The sequence below is a fragment of the Dreissena polymorpha genome, chromosome 8 (assembly GCF_020536995.1).
Source record: "Dreissena polymorpha isolate Duluth1 chromosome 8, UMN_Dpol_1.0, whole genome shotgun sequence".
Lineage (NCBI taxonomy): Eukaryota > Metazoa > Mollusca > Bivalvia > Myida > Dreissenidae > Dreissena > Dreissena polymorpha.
The window spans coordinates 47,616,446-47,639,811 of record NC_068362.1 but is presented as its reverse complement, the minus strand read 5'-3'; the positions used below and the strand labels follow the sequence as shown (position 1 = coordinate 47,639,811).

At 35.7% G+C, this 23,366-nt stretch overlaps 1 protein-coding gene across 1 annotated transcript; it reads right to left on the bottom strand.

The window, feature by feature from the left end:
• Positions 1-253: 253 nt before the first annotated feature.
• On the bottom strand, positions 254-15,694 carry LOC127840504 (transcription factor HES-1-A-like). Its single transcript, XM_052368921.1, has 5 exons — positions 15,644-15,694; positions 15,024-15,119; positions 14,489-14,635; positions 820-915; positions 254-382 (listed from the first exon to the last, which is right to left on the bottom strand). The coding sequence occupies exons 1-5, from the start codon at positions 15,692-15,694 to the stop codon at positions 254-256; spliced, it is 519 nt and encodes a 172-aa protein (XP_052224881.1).
• Positions 15,695-23,366: the final 7,672 nt, after the last annotated feature.

Below are 23,366 nucleotides of genomic sequence, written 5' to 3'. Positions count from 1 at the left end.
TGCGAAAAGGCTCCCGTGGCAATCTCCTTCAGGAAACGCACTGGTGTATGTGATAGGAGAAAAATCCGGAGTGTGGAGTGTATATGGTGACATTGTGCAGACGTCAATTATTCTCACTGGGGTAGACATCTGATGCCCGCCTGGCTTCTGTTTCGCACACACCTTTGAGGAACAGACTGTGTCGCTTGTAAGTAGTCACTCAGCGCTTTGATAGTTTTCAGATCTGCAGCTTTCTTACAGGTTAGGTACGTCATTATCTGCCTTGCACAAGCTTGGAAACCGGATTTGTATGCGGCCGACTCAATTTCCATGGAAACTGAACGGTGGCGTTGTTGAAGCTGCTGAAGGTGGAGCACTGCGAGATCCAGAGTGTCTGCCTTGTCTAAACGCGTCATCGGGGAAGTCTGTTGATACAACTATAATAACGTTGATTCATGTGCATGTATATACAACATTTATGGATAATTCACTGTAAAGTAATTTACATTGCATATTAATTTCCATTTCGCATATTAACTATATGAATGTCAAACAAGCTTGTCGGCTAAATTTTAAGCCATTTAAACCTGGCCGGTGTTACGTTTATGTGTACAGAGTACATTTTCGTTCAAAAGCTTACTTTGTCGCATCAATACAGCTGCAATTGATGATATAGGTGATGATTACAGTGATAATGGCATACGATTGACAATCACTTTGATGAGGACAATAATGGTGACATTTGATTACATTTTCCATACACAAATAAGAAAAATAGGCCCGTTATGTCTACATTACAAAGGCATCTTGACTAAACCATGTATAACGTATAAGTTTTACCTGTTCTCTGATGGTGTCCGTTATGAGCCGCTTCAGTTGGTCGATGCTGTGGTTCATGCGCTTTGATCGCTGCTTCTCCAACAGCGGCTTACGGATCTGAGAACAGAGGAACACATTGTGTGTGGTATTCTATATGAGTGCCCAATAAAATTTTACGTTTTACCATGTTTGGTCTTTTCTGACTTTGAGCTATTTTTATAATAATGGTTTTACGCAACTGTATGCAGTCGGGAACGAATTGAGTTAGGTCTTTTTCTGATCTCGATTAAGATCAGGACTCCTCTGGAGAATCAACACACTTAACTATACAATAAATTTGGGGCCTGGGAAGAACCAGTTCTTGGTGTCTTTTGGGGGAGATATGAAGAACACTACCATAGTTGTGATAGAACCCTTGATCTCCCAATCGCTAGGCGGGCGGACACCCGATCCACTACGTCATGGTGACCTGTTTCCGTTTCGGACATATTATAATGCGTTCTTTGAATTTGCTGCGCCTTAAATGTTAATATGTTCAATAAATGCAAGACGAAGTTCTGCTATGAAGTTTCAATGCACCCTAAGGCAGCTGTAGACGTTTATTATGCATTTTATAAACGAAGCCTCGGTATAATCCGAAGTTTAAAAAATGTTAATCAATTTAATGCATCGGTACTTACAAAATGTTTTCTGATGAGATGGATATTGTGGATCTTTCGTTTAGTTTACGACATTGCCCGGACAAGTTTTGTCTTTCAATTTATAATATTTTAGATTGCAACTCACCTTTTTCAAACAGCTGGTGTCCTTCTGTCCCGATTGTTTGAATTCAGACATTTTCATTTCGTTCAGAGAATATCAGAGACACTTGAAAACAAAATATGTTTCTACCCTGCTATGATGCTATATTTTAATATTCTAAACTAGTCTTTCTCAGCTGATAGAACTTGCATATTTAGACGAGGTATCTTTATACTTATATATCAAATCTGTTGGTGTCAATTAAAGGCACGAGTTGATCGCCATTAGCACGCCACTTGGATATCCTTAATTAACAGCAAACTTGTAATAAACGCGTGACAAACACTTAACACTTTAGTTAAACGTGTCAACGTGTGTCAACAAAGAGTCTTTATTCAATACCAATTGGTTAAATGATGGAATACAAGTGGCAATCAAAGTCAAGTAATTTGCCAAGACAATAATATTTCACTCAAATTTTGTACGCATGTTTTTGTTATTGCGGTTGAGCAGATGTATGTCTATCAGATTATTATCATTTTTTAATAATAGTTGCATATATTTCAAAATACTTTGTAACAAACGCATCGCTGATCTATTAAATGGCTATGAGCAAAAATATGCCTTGATCAAAGAAAATTAAAATGGTATATGGTATTTTAAAGGATCATTGAATCTTATTTATTGAATAAACTGTCTATTTGGTAAACTAAAAGTTTCAGTATTAATTATATAAAACGCCATATATGTTCGTGCAAATACCAATTTATGCCTGTGCCGCTTTGCGACACCATTCAGAAATCCATCAATGTGGATTAAAAGATCTTAGTACCATTTGATATTTACGTGTATTACATTATTTATGTATTTTTAATATTCTATTTCTGATAGAGCACTTTGACTTGTGTAATTAAATCCGCGTTAATTGTATTAACCGTTTACGATATATTGGTTATGAATTATATTATACGTGTTAAAGCGGGTATATACGATTTTTTATATGTGTTTAATTGTAATATATTGATAAAATATGTTACAATAACACAAAATAGGCAAGAAAAAATATACATTAAAGCCGAATTTCATAAAATGCAGCAAAGACAAATTAGCGCCCCGAGCCGATAGTGACGTACATATTTTCCTATAAATAACCGAAGCATTCGTCTTTGTATTATAAACCGTTAAACTCAATCGGGACTCCTCGGACAATTCCGCCATAACGGCGATCGTCTCTCGGGTGTATTTGGTGGAAGGATATGTCTAACGCCTCTAGGCGGAAGATATAACACCGAAAATATAGTTCGGGTTACACACCAATAAAAGTGCACTAAATCAACCGATAATATAGATATATAAGGACCAATATCTTTAAGGAGTAATATAATAGAATATTTATTAATGTTATTGTTTAAAATTAGGTATTATTGCATGCAAAATATTCAAATTTTAATAAATTTTAAGAAAGCCAATTAGTTGTTTATTGAAGTGAAAACAACAGCATTATTCAAACTTAAAAGAATCAATATTTCTTAAATTATATTCATTGCTGCAGGCTGCAGGCGACAAACTTTGAGATTTAATCAATATGTTTATGTTCTGTACCATAAACAATCGTACAACACTGTACAGTGGTACAGAGAAAACTCTTCAGTGTAATATAAGAAATAGTAAACTCCACGTTGGTCCCAATGGCATTATAGTGACCAGCCAGGCAGTCACAAACTGTATATGGACCATAGCCATACGGCCCTCAGTGGGGCTATTATCAGTATTTAGACACCTGAAAGATTTCATGGAATGGAATGAGTGGGGCTTGATTGAATATGAAAAACGATTCTTTCTTTACATTTGATGATGGCAACCCTACAGTACTTCTGGCAGATATTGTTTATATTTTATCCTAGGCATTTTAATTCCAGATGTTGTTATCCCGGCCAGGCAACTAGCTTTTCAAAGCCTTAAACAATCCAGTGCCATTAAAATTAGGGACAGTGTAACAATGTTCAGTTTGGTAATATTAATATATTAAGGCATAACTTTGCCCTTGGAAATGAACTCAATTCAGAATGGCCTCTCAAAATAAGACATACTGTATTGGAAATGTTAAAACTGAGCAGTGGTGTTGTTAAAATTTATATTATTTATCTTTTAAGAAACTTTAAGATACATATCACAGGCATGCCCATGGTTTTGGGTCGGTGCTCTTTAGATGGGAAACAAAAACACTAAATATGGTTGACAGTGCAGGCAACAATTGTAAAAAGATATTTTCCATCCCTGACTGCCATTACTAACATGAAGTAATTTAACTGTAATATGTCTGGAAACAGTGTCAGTCACACTTTTCTAAATATTGATTTATTCATGCATATGTATATATATGTCATACAAGTACAGATCATACAATTTACAACATTTAACAATTGGAAAACAATTATCACAGGTTTTGGATCACAATGCAGTGATAGATCACATTTTGAATATCACAGTCAAAGTTAATCAGTTAAATTCAGTTACAAGTAACTAGTCAGTGTATTTAGCAGAGATCTGAAATAACAAGTAGTTACAAGATGTTGAAATCAAGACATGATATATATATATACCACAGGATTTCCCATGAAAGTTTTGCAACTTATTTCCAAAAGGGTCCTATAATTATATGGGTGGCAAATGTACAAAAATGGTGGCATTAATACACATAAAAATATCATTCATTTAAACTTGAGACTATAGTCTTGAGATCAAATAGTAATTAGCATATATTATTAGAGAGCACTGGTTATATTATTATCTTTTTATCACATTTAGATGTAGGTTTTCATGTAACATATTCGGGCCTACAGCTAAAAAAATGCTAGCTACGCCCCTGAAGAATCTTATATTTGAGTTCACCTTTTTAATAATATTATTAACAATAGATGTAGCAGAAAGATCAGTGTCGAATATTGAACCAAGGTGTTCAACAGATGATTGAGAAACAATAGTGTGATCATTACATTTTACATTAAAATTATGAAGTTTAGATCATTTCCTTTTGGAACCAAACACTATACATTCAGTTTTTCCAAGGTGTAAAGACAGTTTGTTATCCACTAACCATTTAATATAATTTTCAAGTTCTTTACAAAAAACACTACTGATGATACTAGGATCTTTGTGAAAATAAAGGATGACACTTTCATCAGCATATAGAATAAGTTTACATAAATACAATAATCAAAAATCACTAATATCCTATATCAGTGTTAAGGCATTATGAAATGGAAATGGTCGTGACAAGTAACAAGAACCCTACACATTTACATCACAAAACATCTGATATCTACAATTACTGGATATAATATATATGTTGAAAGTTAATATAAAGAGGGCAATACAAAAGAATGTACAAAAGTAGTAATAAAGACAAAACAACCAGTTTACAATGTTGAGATTTATGCAGTTGTTGGCAATAAGAGAACAATTACCATTCTTAACTTTGAATTTTGCAAGTGTAAATACATGTATGTAAATCAGAACACAAGAATTTGTTTCCCGGTAACTTTGAGCTATATAAGTGCCCAATGTTTACACCAATTTTTAAAACCAACTTATATGTGCTAACTGTCTGTCCGAAAACTTAAAAACATTTCCTATAACTTTTGCAATATTGAAGATAGCAACTTGGTATTTGGCATACATGTGTATCTCGTGGAGCTGCACATTTTGAGTACTGAAAAGTCAAGGTCATCCTTAAAGGTATAAAATATGGCTTCAAAGCGGTGCAATAGGGGGCATTATGTTTCTGACAAACACATCTCTTATTTTTACATGAAAAACCACAGACATTGTTGGAATTTGCCACATATTAGGCATTGTGTATACATTTTTAAACTTAAGTTTCCACACAATGAAACAACTTTTTAAAAAGGCACTAACAAATGTTCCTCCATCCCCTTTGCATGCTAAACAAAGAATCAGTTTTTAGCTCAACTCGCCAAATTTGTTCAAATTATGCCCCTGGGTCAAATTTGACCCTGCCCCGGGGGTCACAAAATTGAAAATTGCTTATTTAAGGCCTATTTTGTGAAAACTTTCAAAATCTTCTCGCACATAACCAATTCTGCATAGGGCTATCAAATTTGGTATGTAGAGACATCTAATAGTCCTCTACCAAATTTGTTCAAATTATGTCCCTGTGGTCAAATTCGACCCTGCCCTGGGGGTCACAAAATTGAAAATTGCTTAATGAAGGCCTATTTTTTGAAAACTTTCAAAACCTCTTCGTCGATAACCATTAGGCCTAGGGCTATCAAATTTGGTATGTAGAGACATCTAATAGTCTTTTACCAAATTTGTTCAAATTATGCCCCTGGGGTCAAATTTGACACTGCCCCGGGGGTCACAAAATTGAACATATGCGTATATAAGGCCTATTTTGTAAAAACTTTAAAAACTTCTTGTCCATTACCATTGGGCCTAGGGCTACCAATTTTGGTATGTAGTGGCATCTGATAGTCCTCTACCAAGTTTGTTCAAACTATGCCCCTGGGGTCAAGTTTGACCCTGCCCCGAGGGTCACAACATTGAACATATGCTAATATAAGGCCTTTTTTGTAAAAACTTTAAAAATTTCTTGTCCATATCCGTTGGGCCTAGGGCTACCAAATTTGGTATGTAGTGGCATATAAAGTCCTCTACCAAGTTTGTTCAAATTATGCCCCTGGGGTCAAGTTTGACCAAACTAGAGATGATTCTGAACTTATTCTTACGTTGCTCATTTGCGATAGGGGTTGAGTACTCATTGATATGAAAACACTGTAAAAGTTTGAAAAAAAAATTGAATAAAAACTGTAAATTGCATAAAGAAGCTGCATTTCACAATACTTTGAAATTCAGAAAAAGATCATAATAGATTTATTGCTCCGATATTCATCATTTTCAATAGGGTTCGAGTAATACTGATATAAAACACTTAACAAGTTTGGAAAGATTCAGACGAAAGTTGTGAAATCTTTTGAACAAGTGGAAATTGTTTATTTTGTCAAATTTAATAGAAAAAAAATTCTGGACTTATTGTCCCGATGTTTCTCATTTTTTAATGAGGTAAAAATGCTCATTGATATGAAGACACAGTAAGTTTGGAAAGAATCTGATGAAAAATGTTGACATAATCACCTTTCCAAGCAGTTTTTCACTTTTATTTTTAAATTCAAAGAGACATAATTCTTGACTTATGGTCCGATATTGCTCATATAGAGAGTTTGGGTTGGGTCCTCATTGATAAAAAAAAAACCTGTGCAAGTTTGGGAACAATCGGATGAAAATTTTGGACTTCGAACAACGATTTCAAAATTTCTCCAATTCCTAGGAAGATAACTATGGACGTAATGGTCGGATAATGCTAAAGGGCCTATACCACCTGGATAGTAATACGTGTCGCGCTTCGCGCTCTATATGTGGTTCTTAAAAAAAAATCCGAGGAGTGCTTGACTCTAGGGAAACGGGTTGCTGGGACACAGCTCCACCTTGATAAGCGGATGCTTCCTTTATCGCAACTCATTGTTACAATCAATAATACATGTCGCGCTTTGCGCTCTGTATGTGGTAGGGATAGTACTTAGGGCCTATGATAGACAACCATAAAAATACATAGATAATAGATGTGTTGTTTGCATTTATTTGTTAATATAAAAACACGTGTATTTTTTTATAAGATATTTAAGTGATGTACGAAATTTTAATTAACGTTGTCACCACGCGGCATCCTTTAATTTTAATAAAAATGTCCAATTGTAGTAAAATGGATTTTAAAATGTCTACATACAATAAAGCTTTATTATATTTATTAACCTGAGTGAAAAAATTGTCAGCCGCTGAACTGTTCCGTTCGTGCCGGAACCCGGGATTGAACCGGGGGCCTGATTGTTGCGTAAACAACTTCAGTCTAACGCTCTCCCAACTGAGCTATTCCGGCTGACGTCATTTATGTACTTCTTTTTGGTGAAGTTGTGTATAGCGATCGTTAGTATATGTCTATTAATAAACTAATACATTGTACGTTTTCGTACCACTACGCCTTCCAATAAACTTGCTTGCGCGATAGGTCGTCAAATATCGTACTACATTGATTCTCCACTAAATAAGCAAATTAGAAAAACAACAAAATAAATCTATTTTGATTATGTTTTGTTTTTATACAAAACCAGAAAGTTTCGCGTATTTGCCCACTCCCTGTGATCATTCCCCTGTGATCAATTGTGGATCAGTTATTAATTAAAACAATTACCTTTGCATTATTGGCAATAAATGTTGTAATAAATGTAATAGGCACAAATGCAGTACTTATTTACACTTATTTACAAAAAAAATCACCACTATGCAAGATATTCTTAAAACAAAAATATATACATTGATCCGTAAAATAACTTCTCCTCCCATAAGCGAAAGAAATTGGATTACATAATAGTCGCCGCTCTCCAGAGCGACGTCAACAAATAAATGACAAGTGCTCCTTAAATGCAATACGCTACAATGCTTTGTTTATTGAAGTACCGGTCAACTGAATACGAGCTGCACTCTGGAAAACGGCGTTTAATGCATGTAAATGCACGTAAAGTGACGTCACAGAATAATCATCGCCTACATTTTCCGCCTTTCCAGGATTTCCGCTTCGATATGAAATCCTTTAAACGAAAAAAATAGAATAAAAGTGGAAAGTGTCGTCCCGGATCCGCAGAGGCTATTCTGGGATGACACTTTACGCACATGCATTAGGCCGGTTTTCCCAGAAGGAGGCTCATACATATTTCCATTCACAACTCACCTTTCTCAAATTGCTTGAATTCTCTTGTCCAGCTTGTTTCAATGGAGCCATTTTCAAAGTTTATTTTGAATAGTAAACGGAAATCTTTTTCAAGAGCAGATTTTATAATATTCTGTTCTACACTGCTATAATTCAATATTTTCTATTTTGTATTCTCTTTCTTGGTTGATAGTATTTTGTTGTTTAGAGGTGGTATATCGAGACTTATATACAAAATGTACACGTGTCAATTAAAGGCACGAGTTGATCGTCATTAACACGTCTTGTGGATATCCGTAATTAGCAGCAAACTTGTAATAAACGCGTGACAAACACGAGACACTAAGTTAAACGAGTCAATGTGTGCCACAAAGCATTCTCAATTACAGACCAACTTATTCATTAACGAATTAAAGTGACAATGTACAGTAATATTTCAAGAAAACTCTTTACTCAGAAAATATTCGACACGTTGACAACGACTCAAGTAATATGAATTTGAAATATATATATTTCCGGTTGTCACAATGTACAGAAGTAACAAAACTTTCTTTTTATCTCAGATTAACAGTATGCAGTAAGTGTAACATTAATTCGTTAAACATCAGTAAAAAGGTGGCTTATGATTAATTAATGTATATTATACATGTAGTGACATAAGTTACTGACATTTATTAACAATCTCTTAAAATGTATTTCATCAAATAAATCTTCAAAGTTTTCGGAGTATATTAAAGTTGGTTAAAAACAAATACATATCGAGATTTCATTGATTAAACATATGTTTGTAGGATTGGGGTGCATGTTAAAATACAGTGAATTTGGGACGAAACTTTACGAACATGCATTGAGCAAAGATTTCCCACAACGAGTCTAATTGTTTACAGGTCATTTAACATTTAAACACAAGGGTGATCTTGAATACTGAAACATGGAATTGACTACAAAACTACATTTATATTACATGAAGTAAAGAACATTTTAAACCTTGCTCCGAAACAAAAACAATTTTAACAAAAACTACCCATACGTGTTATTCCCCACCATTAAAATGAGTGTGGCAATGCAAACAGTCACGTAAAAGCTTTCACGTAACAAGACTTCCAATGATAGTCTTGTGACAATTACACCAAAATACAGGTATTTTAAGGTTGTATGGTAGATAAACATAAAGATATTTGTCAGTGTCCATTGTGTTTTGAAATCTTTATTATTGTCATTGCATATTCTTAAAAATTCTTTTTCATTAGGGATGTGGCAACGTTCTCCTCTCCAATATACTGCGAACTCCGAAACCATGCACGAAAAAAAAGTTTGTCTAACTATATAGTGCAAACATTGCTTTTTGTCAATATTCCAATGACATTCGAGAAACAATCGATTGATTGACTCAACATATAAGTCGGACAGAAATCAATATACATACACGCTGATAATTCTTCAAAGTTTATATTGTTATTTTTTGCTTGCGTTTTTCTTCAGTCAATTTAAGTGTCTCCATTAATCTTTTGGACGGCTTCTTTAAACAAGCCCGTTTCGCCCTTCGCGTTTGTGGTTTTGTGCTTTCCATTTCCATTCAGTTTTGCCTTCATACCTCTTTGAAATTCGTAGTCTGTATCTGAAAGTTCAATTATTGCCACATTTTTATAGCATAGTTTATCCCATTATTCCGGATGTGCATTAGCATTTTGCTGTGCACCACATCTGAACGTGTTTATTTACCCGCTTTTATCTTGTTTATGTTTATTATGTTTTAGGTTTTTCAGTTGGTGGCGAACTGAAAGAATAACTCTGAAAATGAATCTATTACTTCATCGTTTTATTTATATCAGTTTAATTTTTTTTCTTTTAAGCAATCGCTCTCAAACATACCTTTTAATATACCGGACAAAAGGGAAACGTCCTCTGTACCGACGAAAATATTTGTCATATTTGAAAACTCGGCGTTTGTGCCATCAAATAGTACCCCCGTTATATTTCGCTTTTGCCACTTGTGTATTGAAACAACCGTGGTGGCTTATTAAATATATGCATGTAAAATGTTATTTATTGATGTATTTTTACACTGTCTTATATTCGAGCAAGTAATGTTATGTTGTAGCGTAAAATAATCTTAAGCAGATTGCCATGTATCACAGAGCGTAACAATGTCAAAATTCAAGCAAACCTGCGAAAAGAATCTATACTTTAAACATATTTTATTTCCAGATAATGACATTATACAAATATATACATTGGTCCATACATACAAAATGGAAAAAGGGTTAGACCTGAAGTTCTTCAACATTATCGGGGGTCCTTCCCTTGCGATAGTTTTAACATGTTGAAATGGTGACAAATTTACATAAAATATTAATCATGTCATTTACACAGTATATACACTTGGGAACATAAATCTCAATAATTATATTTATTATATGATGACATCAGTACTACTAATAATAACAGTTGTTACCAAAAATAGTAATACAAATAGTAATAATAATAATTAATCAAAAATATAATAATGAGTGTTAAGAAAATATACATATAACTTATACAAAAAAGGATATTAATAATGATAATAATACATATAGTAATAAAGATATTAATAAAGATAGTAATAAGTCCTGTCCAGCAAAATGGAAAAAAGTAGCTAAGCAATGAATCGCTTTGTCGTAATAATATATTTTTTAACTTCGTTAAAAATGATGGTGTTGTTTTCATTATTTAGTGAAGGCTTACCATAGAGGAGCACTTCACAATTAAGCGGATGAAACGATCTTAGCGCAGTGAATAGAGCTATTCGCTGCAAATGGTATGTATGGCAATGAAAGAAGTAATGCTCCGCCATCATATTCGTTGTATATAGGGCGGCGGTCTCCCAACCGTGTTTATTACCATTTAGATGTTAGACGTCTGAATCTAGCAAGTCCCTTTTACACCCTTTTCTTTTGAGTGAATAAAAAATGCCATATATATGAGACTGTCGCGATCAATATTCAAAGCTGAGTTGAATTGCACAATAAACCCCTTCACATTTTTAAGTAAAATTTATAACAATTCATTTGCAAGATGTTAAATCATCCAGCCATTTACATAGTCTTAAACATTATTTGATTGATTGTAATGTGTATTTGATTCAATACCTATGCAAATTCCTATCGTAGCCGCGCCCATTTCGCCACGAACATCTGCATTTGCTGAACATTTTCGAACTCCTGGGAATAATCGGATACCCCTAATCTGGACCGCATAAATATCGGTTAAGAATATCGTTCTCTGGACACCATATGTATTAATACCTATTACGTATAAAACAAATACATTATGTAGCCTTTAATTAATTTCCTATGGAAATAAGGGACAATCTTGAATGTCTAAGTAATACTTTAAGTCACAAGGGTATAGCTGTAAATGATTGCTTACCTCAAACAGATGGACACTAACGCAATATAGTGATACAAACATTATTTCATGGGTTTGCCTATAAAGACGAAAAGTCGTTTGCGTTCTTATATTTTAATATGAGTATTCCCATGGGGACTGTTTACGCATTCAGATATATTCCAAGCACTAAGACAGAAATATTGCCTGCCAAAATAGCAATCTTAATGTTCTATTATGTTGTATTTACACTCAACAGGGGTGTTCATTATTCTTTGACGTTTCTTTAACTAAAGGTCGTATCAATTACTGAGCATTTGGCACATAGTATGAAAGACAAATATATTTAAGCAAGTAATCAAGTACATTACACGGATTATATAAGACATAATTGCTTTGCAAAATATCATGTTTTGCGTAATGGTTCTTGACTTGTACGTTAATGATGAGATACAAACTTTTTTGGACACTTTTTTGAATTTGATAGCGCATGTCCATTAGCGGATACCGAAATTAAGTAAGGAGCACTTACACGTCATCGGTCAACAATCTTGTTGCACGACAATGCCCTGTAAATATTCAGTTATACCCCCGTGTGACACGTGGGTTGTGCTGCCAGAAATAACATTATATTGAATATAAATTCGAAGCTATAGAAGTTAGAATTGTGTTGTTACTGTAAAAGAACTCCAGAAAAATGTTAAAATCAGAAAACTCTCCTGTTGATAATAGCTATAGATCTACACCTTTAATAAGTTGTAATGTTCAAAATTGACTGTTGTTCACTCCATTTTGAATTTTGGTATTTAATTAATCAACAAATTTACGAATATGTTTATGACCCAAATGTGCTTAAAATTTGTTGTTGGACAGCATCAATGCATTACTTTCTTGTTTAATAACTTTTATACAACTAATTATCTGCCAATAAGTCAATCATTCTTGATCACGCCAGCAAAAGCAGTGTTTCATGCTTCAAGTTTAAATACTTGTGTACCCCGATGTGTTTAATAAAAGTACGTCAACGACAAGAAAAACACAACGCATCGTAAACACGGTGTTCCTGGTTATGCCCGTCAAAGTTTCATAAATACATAAGTCTATCAATAAACAAATGGGAAACATAATAGGTACGTTTCTATTCGCTTTATGATTGAATGCACATGAAAGTTGTGCATACTGAGCAATACAAACACCAAAGGCAAAACCAGAGTACTGTTTTCAACTTCATTCAAGTTTGACACACAAACAAACTAGAACGTTTTCCCATGTCTTACTCAACTATGACGTGCTACATATTATTTTTCTATATTCATGTAAAGTAATCGCTCCGCACATTGCAAGATCTTCGCAAAAAAAACAATATTCTGGTACCGTAGATATGTATATAATGAAATATTCATATTTTAAACGACTGGTTTGTTACAAATTGTCATTACCAGAACCAATTAAGCAAGCTTTCAGCATTTGATTGAGAGACGGATTGCGAATATTAAATTGAAATAAAACACGACCTTGTGCTTTGAATGAGTCATGTTCTGAGAAAACTGGGCATAATGCATATGCGTAAAGTGTCGTCCCAGATTAGCCTGTGCCGTTCGCACGGGCTAATCAGGGACGACACTTTCCGCCTAAACTGGATTTTAGCTAAGAAGAGACTTTCTTTTAACGAAAAATATTATAAAAGCGTACAGTGTTGTCCCTAATTAGCTTGTGCGGTCTGTACAGACTAATCTGGGACGACAATTTACGCACATGCTTTAAACCCCATTTTCACAGAGCGAGGCTCAAATCTACGAAGCTTTAGTCCTAAGCTACGTGACATTCGCCTGTTCCGGTTATAAATCGTGTCGTTGAAATATATATATGTACAATAACATCGGCCTCTAGTCGGATGTGTCTTTTACAATGAGTTATTGGGAATAATGTTTGGATTCGCAAAAAAATGTTCGATTTCCGCCGTCTGGTCTGTTCTAATGTGCTAGCAACAAGACACACATTTTCCACATTATTCAGAATGTCAGACCCGTCCGGTACACTACTTACATTAGACCAAACCGTTTTGGATTCAATGAATGTTAAAATGGGTAGGAGCATCTTAAGAACCAGATTTTGGTTTTGGATAAACGGCCTACATTTCGTAGTATAAAAAAAGAGTTGACACCACTATATTAACAAAAATACTGGCGGCAAAAAGAGAATGACTTGAAATACCAGACACACTCCCATTTACATTTGCAGTTGAATAGTTACGTTAAAGTGTTTTAAAAAAACGTAGGCACATGTATTTATTCAGAGTAGTACAAAAATAAGCAAACTTAACAAACAGAACATATAACAGCCTATATACAGATGTATGTCAAATTAAAACGGTCTCCATAATTTTTCCTCAATCACGAGACCAATTGTGTCGCCATGTCCAATAGAAACAATGACTTCAGGTGTGACATCACTGTTTTCCATTGATGAGGCATTCATACTTGAATAGCACGAGTCTGACGAACTGTCGTTGCTAGAATACGAGATTTTCGATTTGCTCTCTGTGAACAGCCTTGCATGGAAATATCCTTCAGGATACACGCTTGCATATGTGATGGGAGAAAAATCCGGAGTGTTGAGCGTATATGGCGACATTTTGCTGACGTCATTTATTTTCACTGGGGTAGACATCTGATGTCCGACGGACATCTGATTTCTTACACACCTTTGAGGAACAGACTGCGTCGCTTGTAGATGATAACTCAGCGCTTTGATCGTCTTGATGTCTGCAGTTTTCTGAGAGGTAAGGTACGTGATTACCTCCCTTGTACAAGTCTGGAACCCGGAATTGTAGGCGGCTGACTCAGTTGCCATGGAAACTGAGCGGTGGCGCTGTTGAAGCTGCTGAAGGTGGGACACTGTGAGGTCCAGAATGTCAGCCTTGTCTACACGCGTCATGGGAGACGTCTGGAGATAAAGAAAATAATAATATGTCTCATTCATTTACATTTATATGTAAGATATGATGATAGTTCGCGGATGATTTATTTACGTTGAAGGCTAATATTCATATCACATATTACATATGTAATGTTTTACAAACTTGTTGTTGTAATTTTACGCCCTAAAAAAACTTGTCTGCGTTACATGTATGTGTACAGAGTAGATTTTCATTCAAAGGCATTCTTTGAAATGTAGCAGAAATTTGCCGATGCAGGTGCTGATACATTATATTGCCAGTCACGTTGATAATGATAATAATGGTGACACTGAGTTATATTTCTACGCACAAATAAGGAAAGTGTGCCTTCCTTTCTTTATCTTGACTAAACAATTTAAAACCATCAAGTGTTACCTGTTCTCTGACGGTGTCCGCTATGAGCCGCTTCAGTTGGTCGATGCTGTGGTTCATGCGCTCCCGTCGCTGCTTCTCCACCAGCGGCTTCCGGATCTTAGAAAAGAGAAACACATGGCGTCATTATTATAGCTATGTTATATTGACTGCTTCGAGTGCTAAAGAAACAAGATAAAGAATCAAAATGCAATATGTTTCTTATGGTCAGTGTGTAGTCAAGGTCAACTTAAAAAGATCCGGATCTGACGTTTAATGCTGTGACATAATCACATGATTTATTAATTATGATACAGTAAAAAAGACTTTTGCTAAAACAGTATAAGCAAAATAAGCATTAATTTCAATGCTATTTCGTACATCTTTAGAATACTACGTCTGTCGATCCACACGCGGATTTTTAACTTATTTGGCAAAAACAAACATGGACATGTAGATTGCATTTCAACTGTCGTATATATGATCTAATATTAAGTGTATGCCAAGAAAATAAGGCTTTATGTCTTGATAGTGTTTTAAAATTACTGTGCGGGCTGCACAGGCTAATCTGGCACAACACTTTACGCACATGCATTATGTCCAGTTTTCTCAGAACACAATTCATATTTCAGATCGAAATTTACCTTTCTCAAATAGCTAGAGTCCTCCTGTCCAGCTTGTTTCTGTTGAGCCATTTTCATCGCGTATGAAGAGAAAACGCAACTATTTCTCAAAATAAGACGATTTTATAATAAGCAGTTCTACAAGGCTCTATTGCAATATTTCCTTTTCTTGATTGCTCTTTCTTAGTTGATAATATTTTGTTGTTTACAATAAGTTAATCGAGACTTATATACGAAATGTACACGTGTCAATTAAAGGCACGAGTTGATCGTAATTAACACGTCACGTGGACATCCTTAATTAGCTGCAAACCCGTAATAAACGCGTGACAAACACGAAACACTTAACTTAAACGAGTCAACGTGTGCCATAATGTGTCCTCAATTGAAGACCAATTAATTTATTAACGAATTGAAGTGACAATTAACAGTAATATTCCAATGAAACAATTTACTCAAAATGTATTCGAGACATTAACAACGGTCCACGTAAAATGCACTTTGGATATATATTACCGGATGTTAAAATGAACAATGGTAACAGAGCAGAACTTTCTTTTCATTTCAGGGCAAACCTTATGTTATAAAGTTGGTTTAATACAAATACGTATCGCGATTTCAAATAAAATTGTATGCCTTTGGTCATTTTTAGACAATTTTGCTGCCAATGTTATTATTATCTAAGGTTTTGTTCTGGTATACCATTCCATCTACCACTTGCAATTTGAATTTGATAGTTACGTGTGTATGACGTGTATTTAATAAAAATTCGGTAAAATACAATCTTTTTTATTGGTTTATTTTCGCAGGACATTAAACGTTTACGCCGATTGGCAAAATCTCTTGGAACCGATATTTTATGCGCAGCATTGTTGGTTAATATACAGGCCCGTACCCAGTAGACATTTTTTTAGGCATTTACTTTGAAACTTTAGAGGAGGTTTCACTTCAGGAAGGTACTGATTTACTGGTTATTTACCATAACTGTACATTACAAACGTTTTCTGAGCATTACAATTCACCTTGAAAAAATGCCAAATTCCCAAAAAATAATTCGGGAGGATATACCCCTCCCCGGCTGGGCCCTCAGTAAAAAATTCATGCGTACGGCCCTGATATATATATTCGATATAATGGCAACATATTTTGTTTAATTTTCGAGATTGTTCTAAGTCTTGCATAATGAGTGAATATTGTAGGCAATTATATTACATGTTTGTAAAAATTGTACTTGCGGCGTTTAATGCAAAATAGACAAGAAACTCGTGATGTAACCATTATACTAGTAGTATATACCCACATGTCGGGACCGCATGTATATATTGGTACAATAGTGTGATCAAATAGATTTAATAATAAAAGTGAATTAATTAATTTTCGCCCAAACCAGAGACGTAGACGTTATCTACGTCTCTGCCCAAACATAATGTAAATGCATGGCATATTGATCTTGCTAGACATTGTTATTACGCCCAATACGAAATTATTCTGATTGCCAGTATGAAGCAAATGATCAGATGTTATTATAGCAAAAATATTGTTCAACTCATTTTCAACTTTTATTAACCATTTTTATGTGGTTGTATAATTTTAAGGAAACTTTAAACAAAACTTTTGTGATAACTTAATGTTATTTATTGTTTAATATATATGACAGCGAACTATTTTGAATTGTGATACACATAACAATCAAAGTACTGACAGTACTGGTGTGACGAAAAATTGGGTACGAAAAATTTTAGGTACGGAAAAAAATTTGGGGAACGGAAAAGTGGTACTTGTGGAGAACTTGACCCACACTCGCACATTTTCGGTCCTTTCCGTCAAACATCAGATAAGTTCCTCGAAGGCAATAGTATGAATACACATTTCGGAAGCGGTAATACGGTCCTACCTACGCGCGTCAAAATGTAATGCCTCGGTCACACTGTCACGAATCAGAGCTACGAATAAGCTACGATTCAATCGGCTACGAATGACTACGAAATTGTCAAAATTCGTAGGACGCTACGATTTCAGTACGGAGCACAACGATGTGAGTACGGATTTCGACGAAATTACCATCAAAATGTTGGAAAACGAACAAGGAAAGGTTCGGACTGCTACTGATCGATTCGATTTAGTACGGAGCGCCACGAATCGGTACAATTAAACTATGAATCCGCTACGGTCTGGTACGATTAAGTACGATGCTACACGAATCAGTACGATCTAACTATGGATCCGCTACGGTCTAGTACGGGTAAGTACGAACTAGAACGGTCCGCTACGAAACAGTGGGGATTGCGACGGACTGGTACGGACAGGTAGGAACGAATTACGATTGAACATTGCGCCCACAATCTCTTGTATTGTCATACACAAAATACCTCCCAAAAAGAGATTATGCAAGCGGCAGCAACAACAGCGCGTAACAGATTCGTGGGCATCGTCTTCTTGGTCGACTCGAATGTTCTAATCACCAGGATATCTTACCCTCATTATATTGTGAAGGCAAACGCATGCGATAACTATCGATGCAACCGTGACTGGTCTTTGTGGCAGAATTGACATTAAAGGGGCCTTTTCACAGATTTTGGCATTTTTTAAACTTATTCATTAAATGCTTTATATTGATAAATGTAAACATTGGATCGTAAAAGCTCCAGTAAAAAATCAAGACAAAAAATAAAAAAAGGAAAAGAACATTGCCCGGAGCAGGTTTCGAACCATTGACCCCTGGAGTCCTGCCAGAGTCCTGAAGTAAAAACGCTTTAGCCTACTGAGCTATTCCGCCGAGTACTCATTCTTGACGTATTTTATACCTTATATAAGCAATCTTCGTAGTTTCACAAAATTTAACGACAAAAACAGAACTCTCCAAATTATTCAATCGTTTCGCGTTGCAACGCTTTATAATTTTTAGGTTTTAAAATCGTCAAAAGATGCATATAATGGCTATATTAGAGCATGGTTAATGTTCAGTATTACTGTTTCCTCACAAATATCATAACTGAAACGAAAACTTACGAATCTGAAACAATTTTTTTCAATTTTGTCAATTTACCAAAGCGTGAAAAGATCCCTTTAAGCATCGGAATCGCTGAGCGATAATACCAAAAGTATTCGCAACAACTCTCTTTGCTCTAGACAGGCGATAGTTAAAAATTCGCTCGACCTTCTCAATGCCTCGTCGTGAGAATGGCTTCATGAGCAATGTCCTCATTGCAAATGCATCATCTGCGATGATATAGTATCCTATTGGTCTGTCATCACCTGGAAGAGGAGTAGCTTCTGGCATGCCAATCAACCCCCTTTCGATTGCCAACTTGAGGTCGCTTTGATTCCAGATTTGTGCGTCGGAACAGTCTCCTTGCAAACCAATATTCACCCATATGAATTGGTAATCGGCGTCCACCAGGGCCATCAGCACAACAGAATGGTAACCTTCATAGTTATGGTATAATGAGCCACCGTTCTTGGGACATCGTATGGCTACATGATTTCCATCTAGAGCTCCAATGGCGTCTGGAAATTGCCTTTTAGCCTCGAACCGATCGGCTATGGCCTCTCACTCCTCAGGCTTAGTAGGAGTCTGGATAACATCCCCAGCATATGCTGAAACTATGGCCTCACAACACGAAACCCATACATCAATGTACGGTAACTGTTCCCTGTGGCCAAGAACCTTAAGGTTATTACAAACTTCAAATCTGGATTGATGGACTGTCTGAACCAGGTGTGGTTCTCCGTGATCATGGGACCAACGACCTGTAATAGCTCAGGGAACATATCAGGCCAGATTCTGGTGAAGTTTCTAAAAGCCGCCGGATCTTCAGCCATCAGTTCGGCCATCAAAGTATCGTATTGGCCGAGAGCGGGTCGTCTTAAAAGTCTGTCTCTTATCCACCACCTCCTTTTTCTTCTCTGACCTGATAAAGTATGTAATTATTGATGTACAGATAAAGATTATGCTTAGGAAAGTATGATTTATTTTGTATTTTATTATGTCGGCTATTAATTTAACAATTATTAAATCACGTAAAAGTAAGAGCAAGATTCAAAAGGCATATGAGGCAGACACTAACCTGCCAAATAAATACTAGTAAGTTCAAATTCTAATATTTTCAAAATACATAACCTTTAGCACAAAGCGATACTAGTTATACGATAGTGATTCATTATTACCTCTGTGCATATCGACAAGCAGCTCGACTACGGCATCTGCATTTTGTTCCATATCAATATCCAAGTGTACTTTTTTTTTATCGCAAACGCAATTTGCTGGCGGTTCATGATTGTGAACTCAACAAATACAAGTACGGTTGCTTTAATTTTAAGGTAGCGCACCTCTAATGGGCACATATCCAAATATAATCTAATTAATTATTTTCTTAATCAGCATCATTTTACTGAACTACATGCAAATTTGTAGGTAGGCTTTCCATGCTTTTAAAAAAAAATATACCGATTTTTTCAAAACCACCCCCACGCTCGGCTTTTGTCCAGTTTATTTTCACCCCTGGGGTATATAAAAGTTCCATAATTCATTCAAATTTCCAAATATGGGCATGCAGTTGGTGTGTACAGATGCTGTAAAGGTGTTTAAAGTTTAAACAAGATGAAATAAGTATTCTTTTACAGACCTTTTATTTTTTACAAATTTTTATCTATGGAAGAGCGCCATGAAATGTAAGTGATTTCAGCCAAGTAAAAATTGGGTCGGTTAAAAACAAAGTGTCATAAAATTCAAAATAGTATCATTTAAGTCATATTTTAAACTTAGTTTTTATAGAAACACTATATACAGCAAAAATACCAAGAAATAGACAGATTTACCGTTTACTTTTTGAAATAAAAATAAAAATGCAACATGCATGGTTCGTATTTTCAACAGTTAATCACCCAGTTTCGCCATAACGTTGTTTTAATTTTAATAATTGAAGAATGTGCATAACAATTGCAACATATTTAACAATAAATATAGCTTATATGCCATATTAAATCAAATTACGTTAGAAAATAAATAAAACGCGTCGCAAAAAAGTATACGTCGTCGGCAGGATTCGAACCTGCGCGGGAATATCCCAAAAGATTTCTAGTCTATCGCCTTAACCACTAGGCTACGGCACCTAATAGTAGGCTCTTCAACCTTCGAAGAAATCGCGGGAAATCATTAGAGGTGCGCTACCTTAATGATGTATTTCAGTAGAAATTTATTGTAGTGGACCGTACATGTCCGTACTGTTTCGTGCTGAAATGTAGTACATCGTACAATATCGTGCACATTCCTGCCTATCCGTAGTACAAGGTACTAGAACCGTGGCTTTCCGTAGTATATCCGTGGAATAATCGTAGCTTATAGGTAGCGTAACCGTACCGCTCCGTAGTTCTTCGTATCAATCCGTAGAAGTCCTTTTTGCCTACGAAAAGGTACGGACGACTACGGTGTCGTTACGAAAAAGTACGGATCAGTACGGTTTAGTACAGACTGTTACGGATACGCTACGGTCGATAAATTCGTAGCAAGAGTCTCTACGGACATCCAAATACTACTACGACTGATCGCGGATCAAGTACGGAGATCCACGGTCCAGTAAGGATAGCTACGAACTGTGCCAAAAAGTATTCGTAGCTCGTTCGTAGCTCTGATTCGTGACAGTGTGACCGAGGCATAAGCGAAATATGTACACAAGTCTGTCAAGAATGATTGAATTAACGAAGAAAATCGTGTATTGATGTAAGTTTTTTTAAGAAATGTGCAGAAAATATATTAAACAAGAGCTATGTTTGTGAAACACAATGCCCCATGCTGCGCAGCTTTGAAGCCATATGTTTTACCTTTGACCTTGAAGGATGACCTTGACCTTTCACCACTCAAAATGTGCAGCTCCATGACATACACATGCATGCCGATTATGGAGTTGCTATCTTCAATATTGCAAAATTTGACCTTTGACTTTGACCTTGAAGGATGACCTTGACCTTTCACCAATCAATATGTGCAGCTATATGAGATACGCGTGCACGCAAATATTGAAAAAGTTATGGCCAATGTTAAAGTTTTTGGAAAGACAGACTGACGCTTTACATTTGACATTATATTTGACATTTGACCTTGAAGGATGACCTTCAACTTTCACAACTGAAAATGTGCAGCTCCATGAGATGCACATGTATGCCAAATATCAAGTTGCTATGTTCAATATTAAAAAAGTTATGGCCATTAAAGTTTTCGGACGGAGGGACAGACTGACACACTGACTGACTGACTGACAGTTCAACTGATATTGGCCAACCGGGGGCATAAAAAGCAATGGCGATATTTTTCTCAGCCACATAATTGTTAATAGTTTGATATCACAAAATGAAAGTGAAAGCAGAACTGTCAAAAATGACAACCTGTCAACGTGTTGTTTTTGCTGGCACGAGAGGGCGATTACACTCAATGTGTTCACATTTTGACCATAGGCTTTGTCAATGACCTTTATAGTATGGGTAGCTTTGATATTATTTATTGCTATCATGTAACTGCATGATTGTGTATATGTTAACAATACACAAAGCATAAATAATGATATAAATATACTGATTGAGCTTATAATAATTTGAGAACTATAGCCAGGTCAATTAAGGACTTAAAATACAATTTTGTGTCCTGACTTCATGAAGAAATGGCCATGCATGTCCTAGATTTCAAATTCAAGGCCCTGGTGTGACACATTGGTAGCATTACCGTTAAACTGTTACCAGGCTTATGAAATTAGTTTTTATTGAACTATCTAAGGAAATCTAAATCAGGTACTGATTTTTCTTGTTTTAATACAGTCATAGATCAGTTGTGGCCTCTGGGTTATGACCAATTTTTGCTTACTTGTCACACCCTTAAAACTTTCCACACGTCTATAATAGCAAATCTGGATTTAGGTGATCTTCAATGGTACATTTAAACTTCAGCTCTGTTACAAGAGTGCTGGTTAAGTCCAGTCACATATTTAAATCTAGGCCATGTCAAAATCAAAGTGTCAAAGACAAATGAAAGATGCGTTCATTAATTATTGTCCAGTTTTTTACTACTGCTGTAAGTTTTTATATAATATGACTGATGAACATCATGTGGGAGAAAATTCACATTATCATTGTATATCAGGTTTAGCAGCCTTTTAGATAACAAAGTATGCTAGTTTTCAATGTCGCTTCTGGGGATCAAACCCGTAGGACTTTTATGAAGATTCTGAAATGTTCGATCCCTCGAGAGCAACCAAACCAAAAATTAAGTCAAATATTGCCGACTCGGTTTTTTGAGTCGGTTCATGACAGATAATGGAGCTCGATTGGTCATTGTCGGCTCTGGTACTACTTACATGTACCCCGGGTACTCTTAAGTATACGTACATGTACTCTGGGTACTCTAAGTATACTTACATGTACCCCAGGTACGGTAAATAAACGTAATTGTACTCGGTCCATATTAGACTGTACCCGAGTTGTATTCGCGCCCAAAATCCGATGTCGTAAAACGCGCAAACGATTATCTTAAACACACTTCTCTTCAAAAAACACTGCATCAACATGCTTTTTGAGTATGTGTTCCGATAATATAGAGGCCATTCTACAGAAAATTGACAAAAATGTGCAGGGCTTAACACTAAGGCACGTCCGAACGACATTCACTGCCTGTACCTTGGTCAGGGCTAGCCAATGTCCCAGGAACATGCCCGACCGGCCGTGTGTATTTTGGGCGGGATAATAGGTTCTATATCAA

Bases quoted from the DNA above. Each gene is read 5' to 3' on its own strand.
- LOC127840504 (XM_052368921.1), bottom strand. From the start codon at position 15,694: ATGGCTCAACAGAAACAAGCTGGACAGGAGGACTCTAGCTATTTGAGA. The intron at 15,120-15,643 runs GTAAATTTCGAT...CTCTTTTCTAAG, and splicing joins ACTCTAGCTATTTGAGAAAG to ATCCGGAAGCCGCTGGTGGA. The intron at 14,636-15,023 runs GTAACACTTGAT...CTTTATCTCCAG, and splicing joins CGGACACCGTCAGAGAACAG to ACGTCTCCCATGACGCGTGT.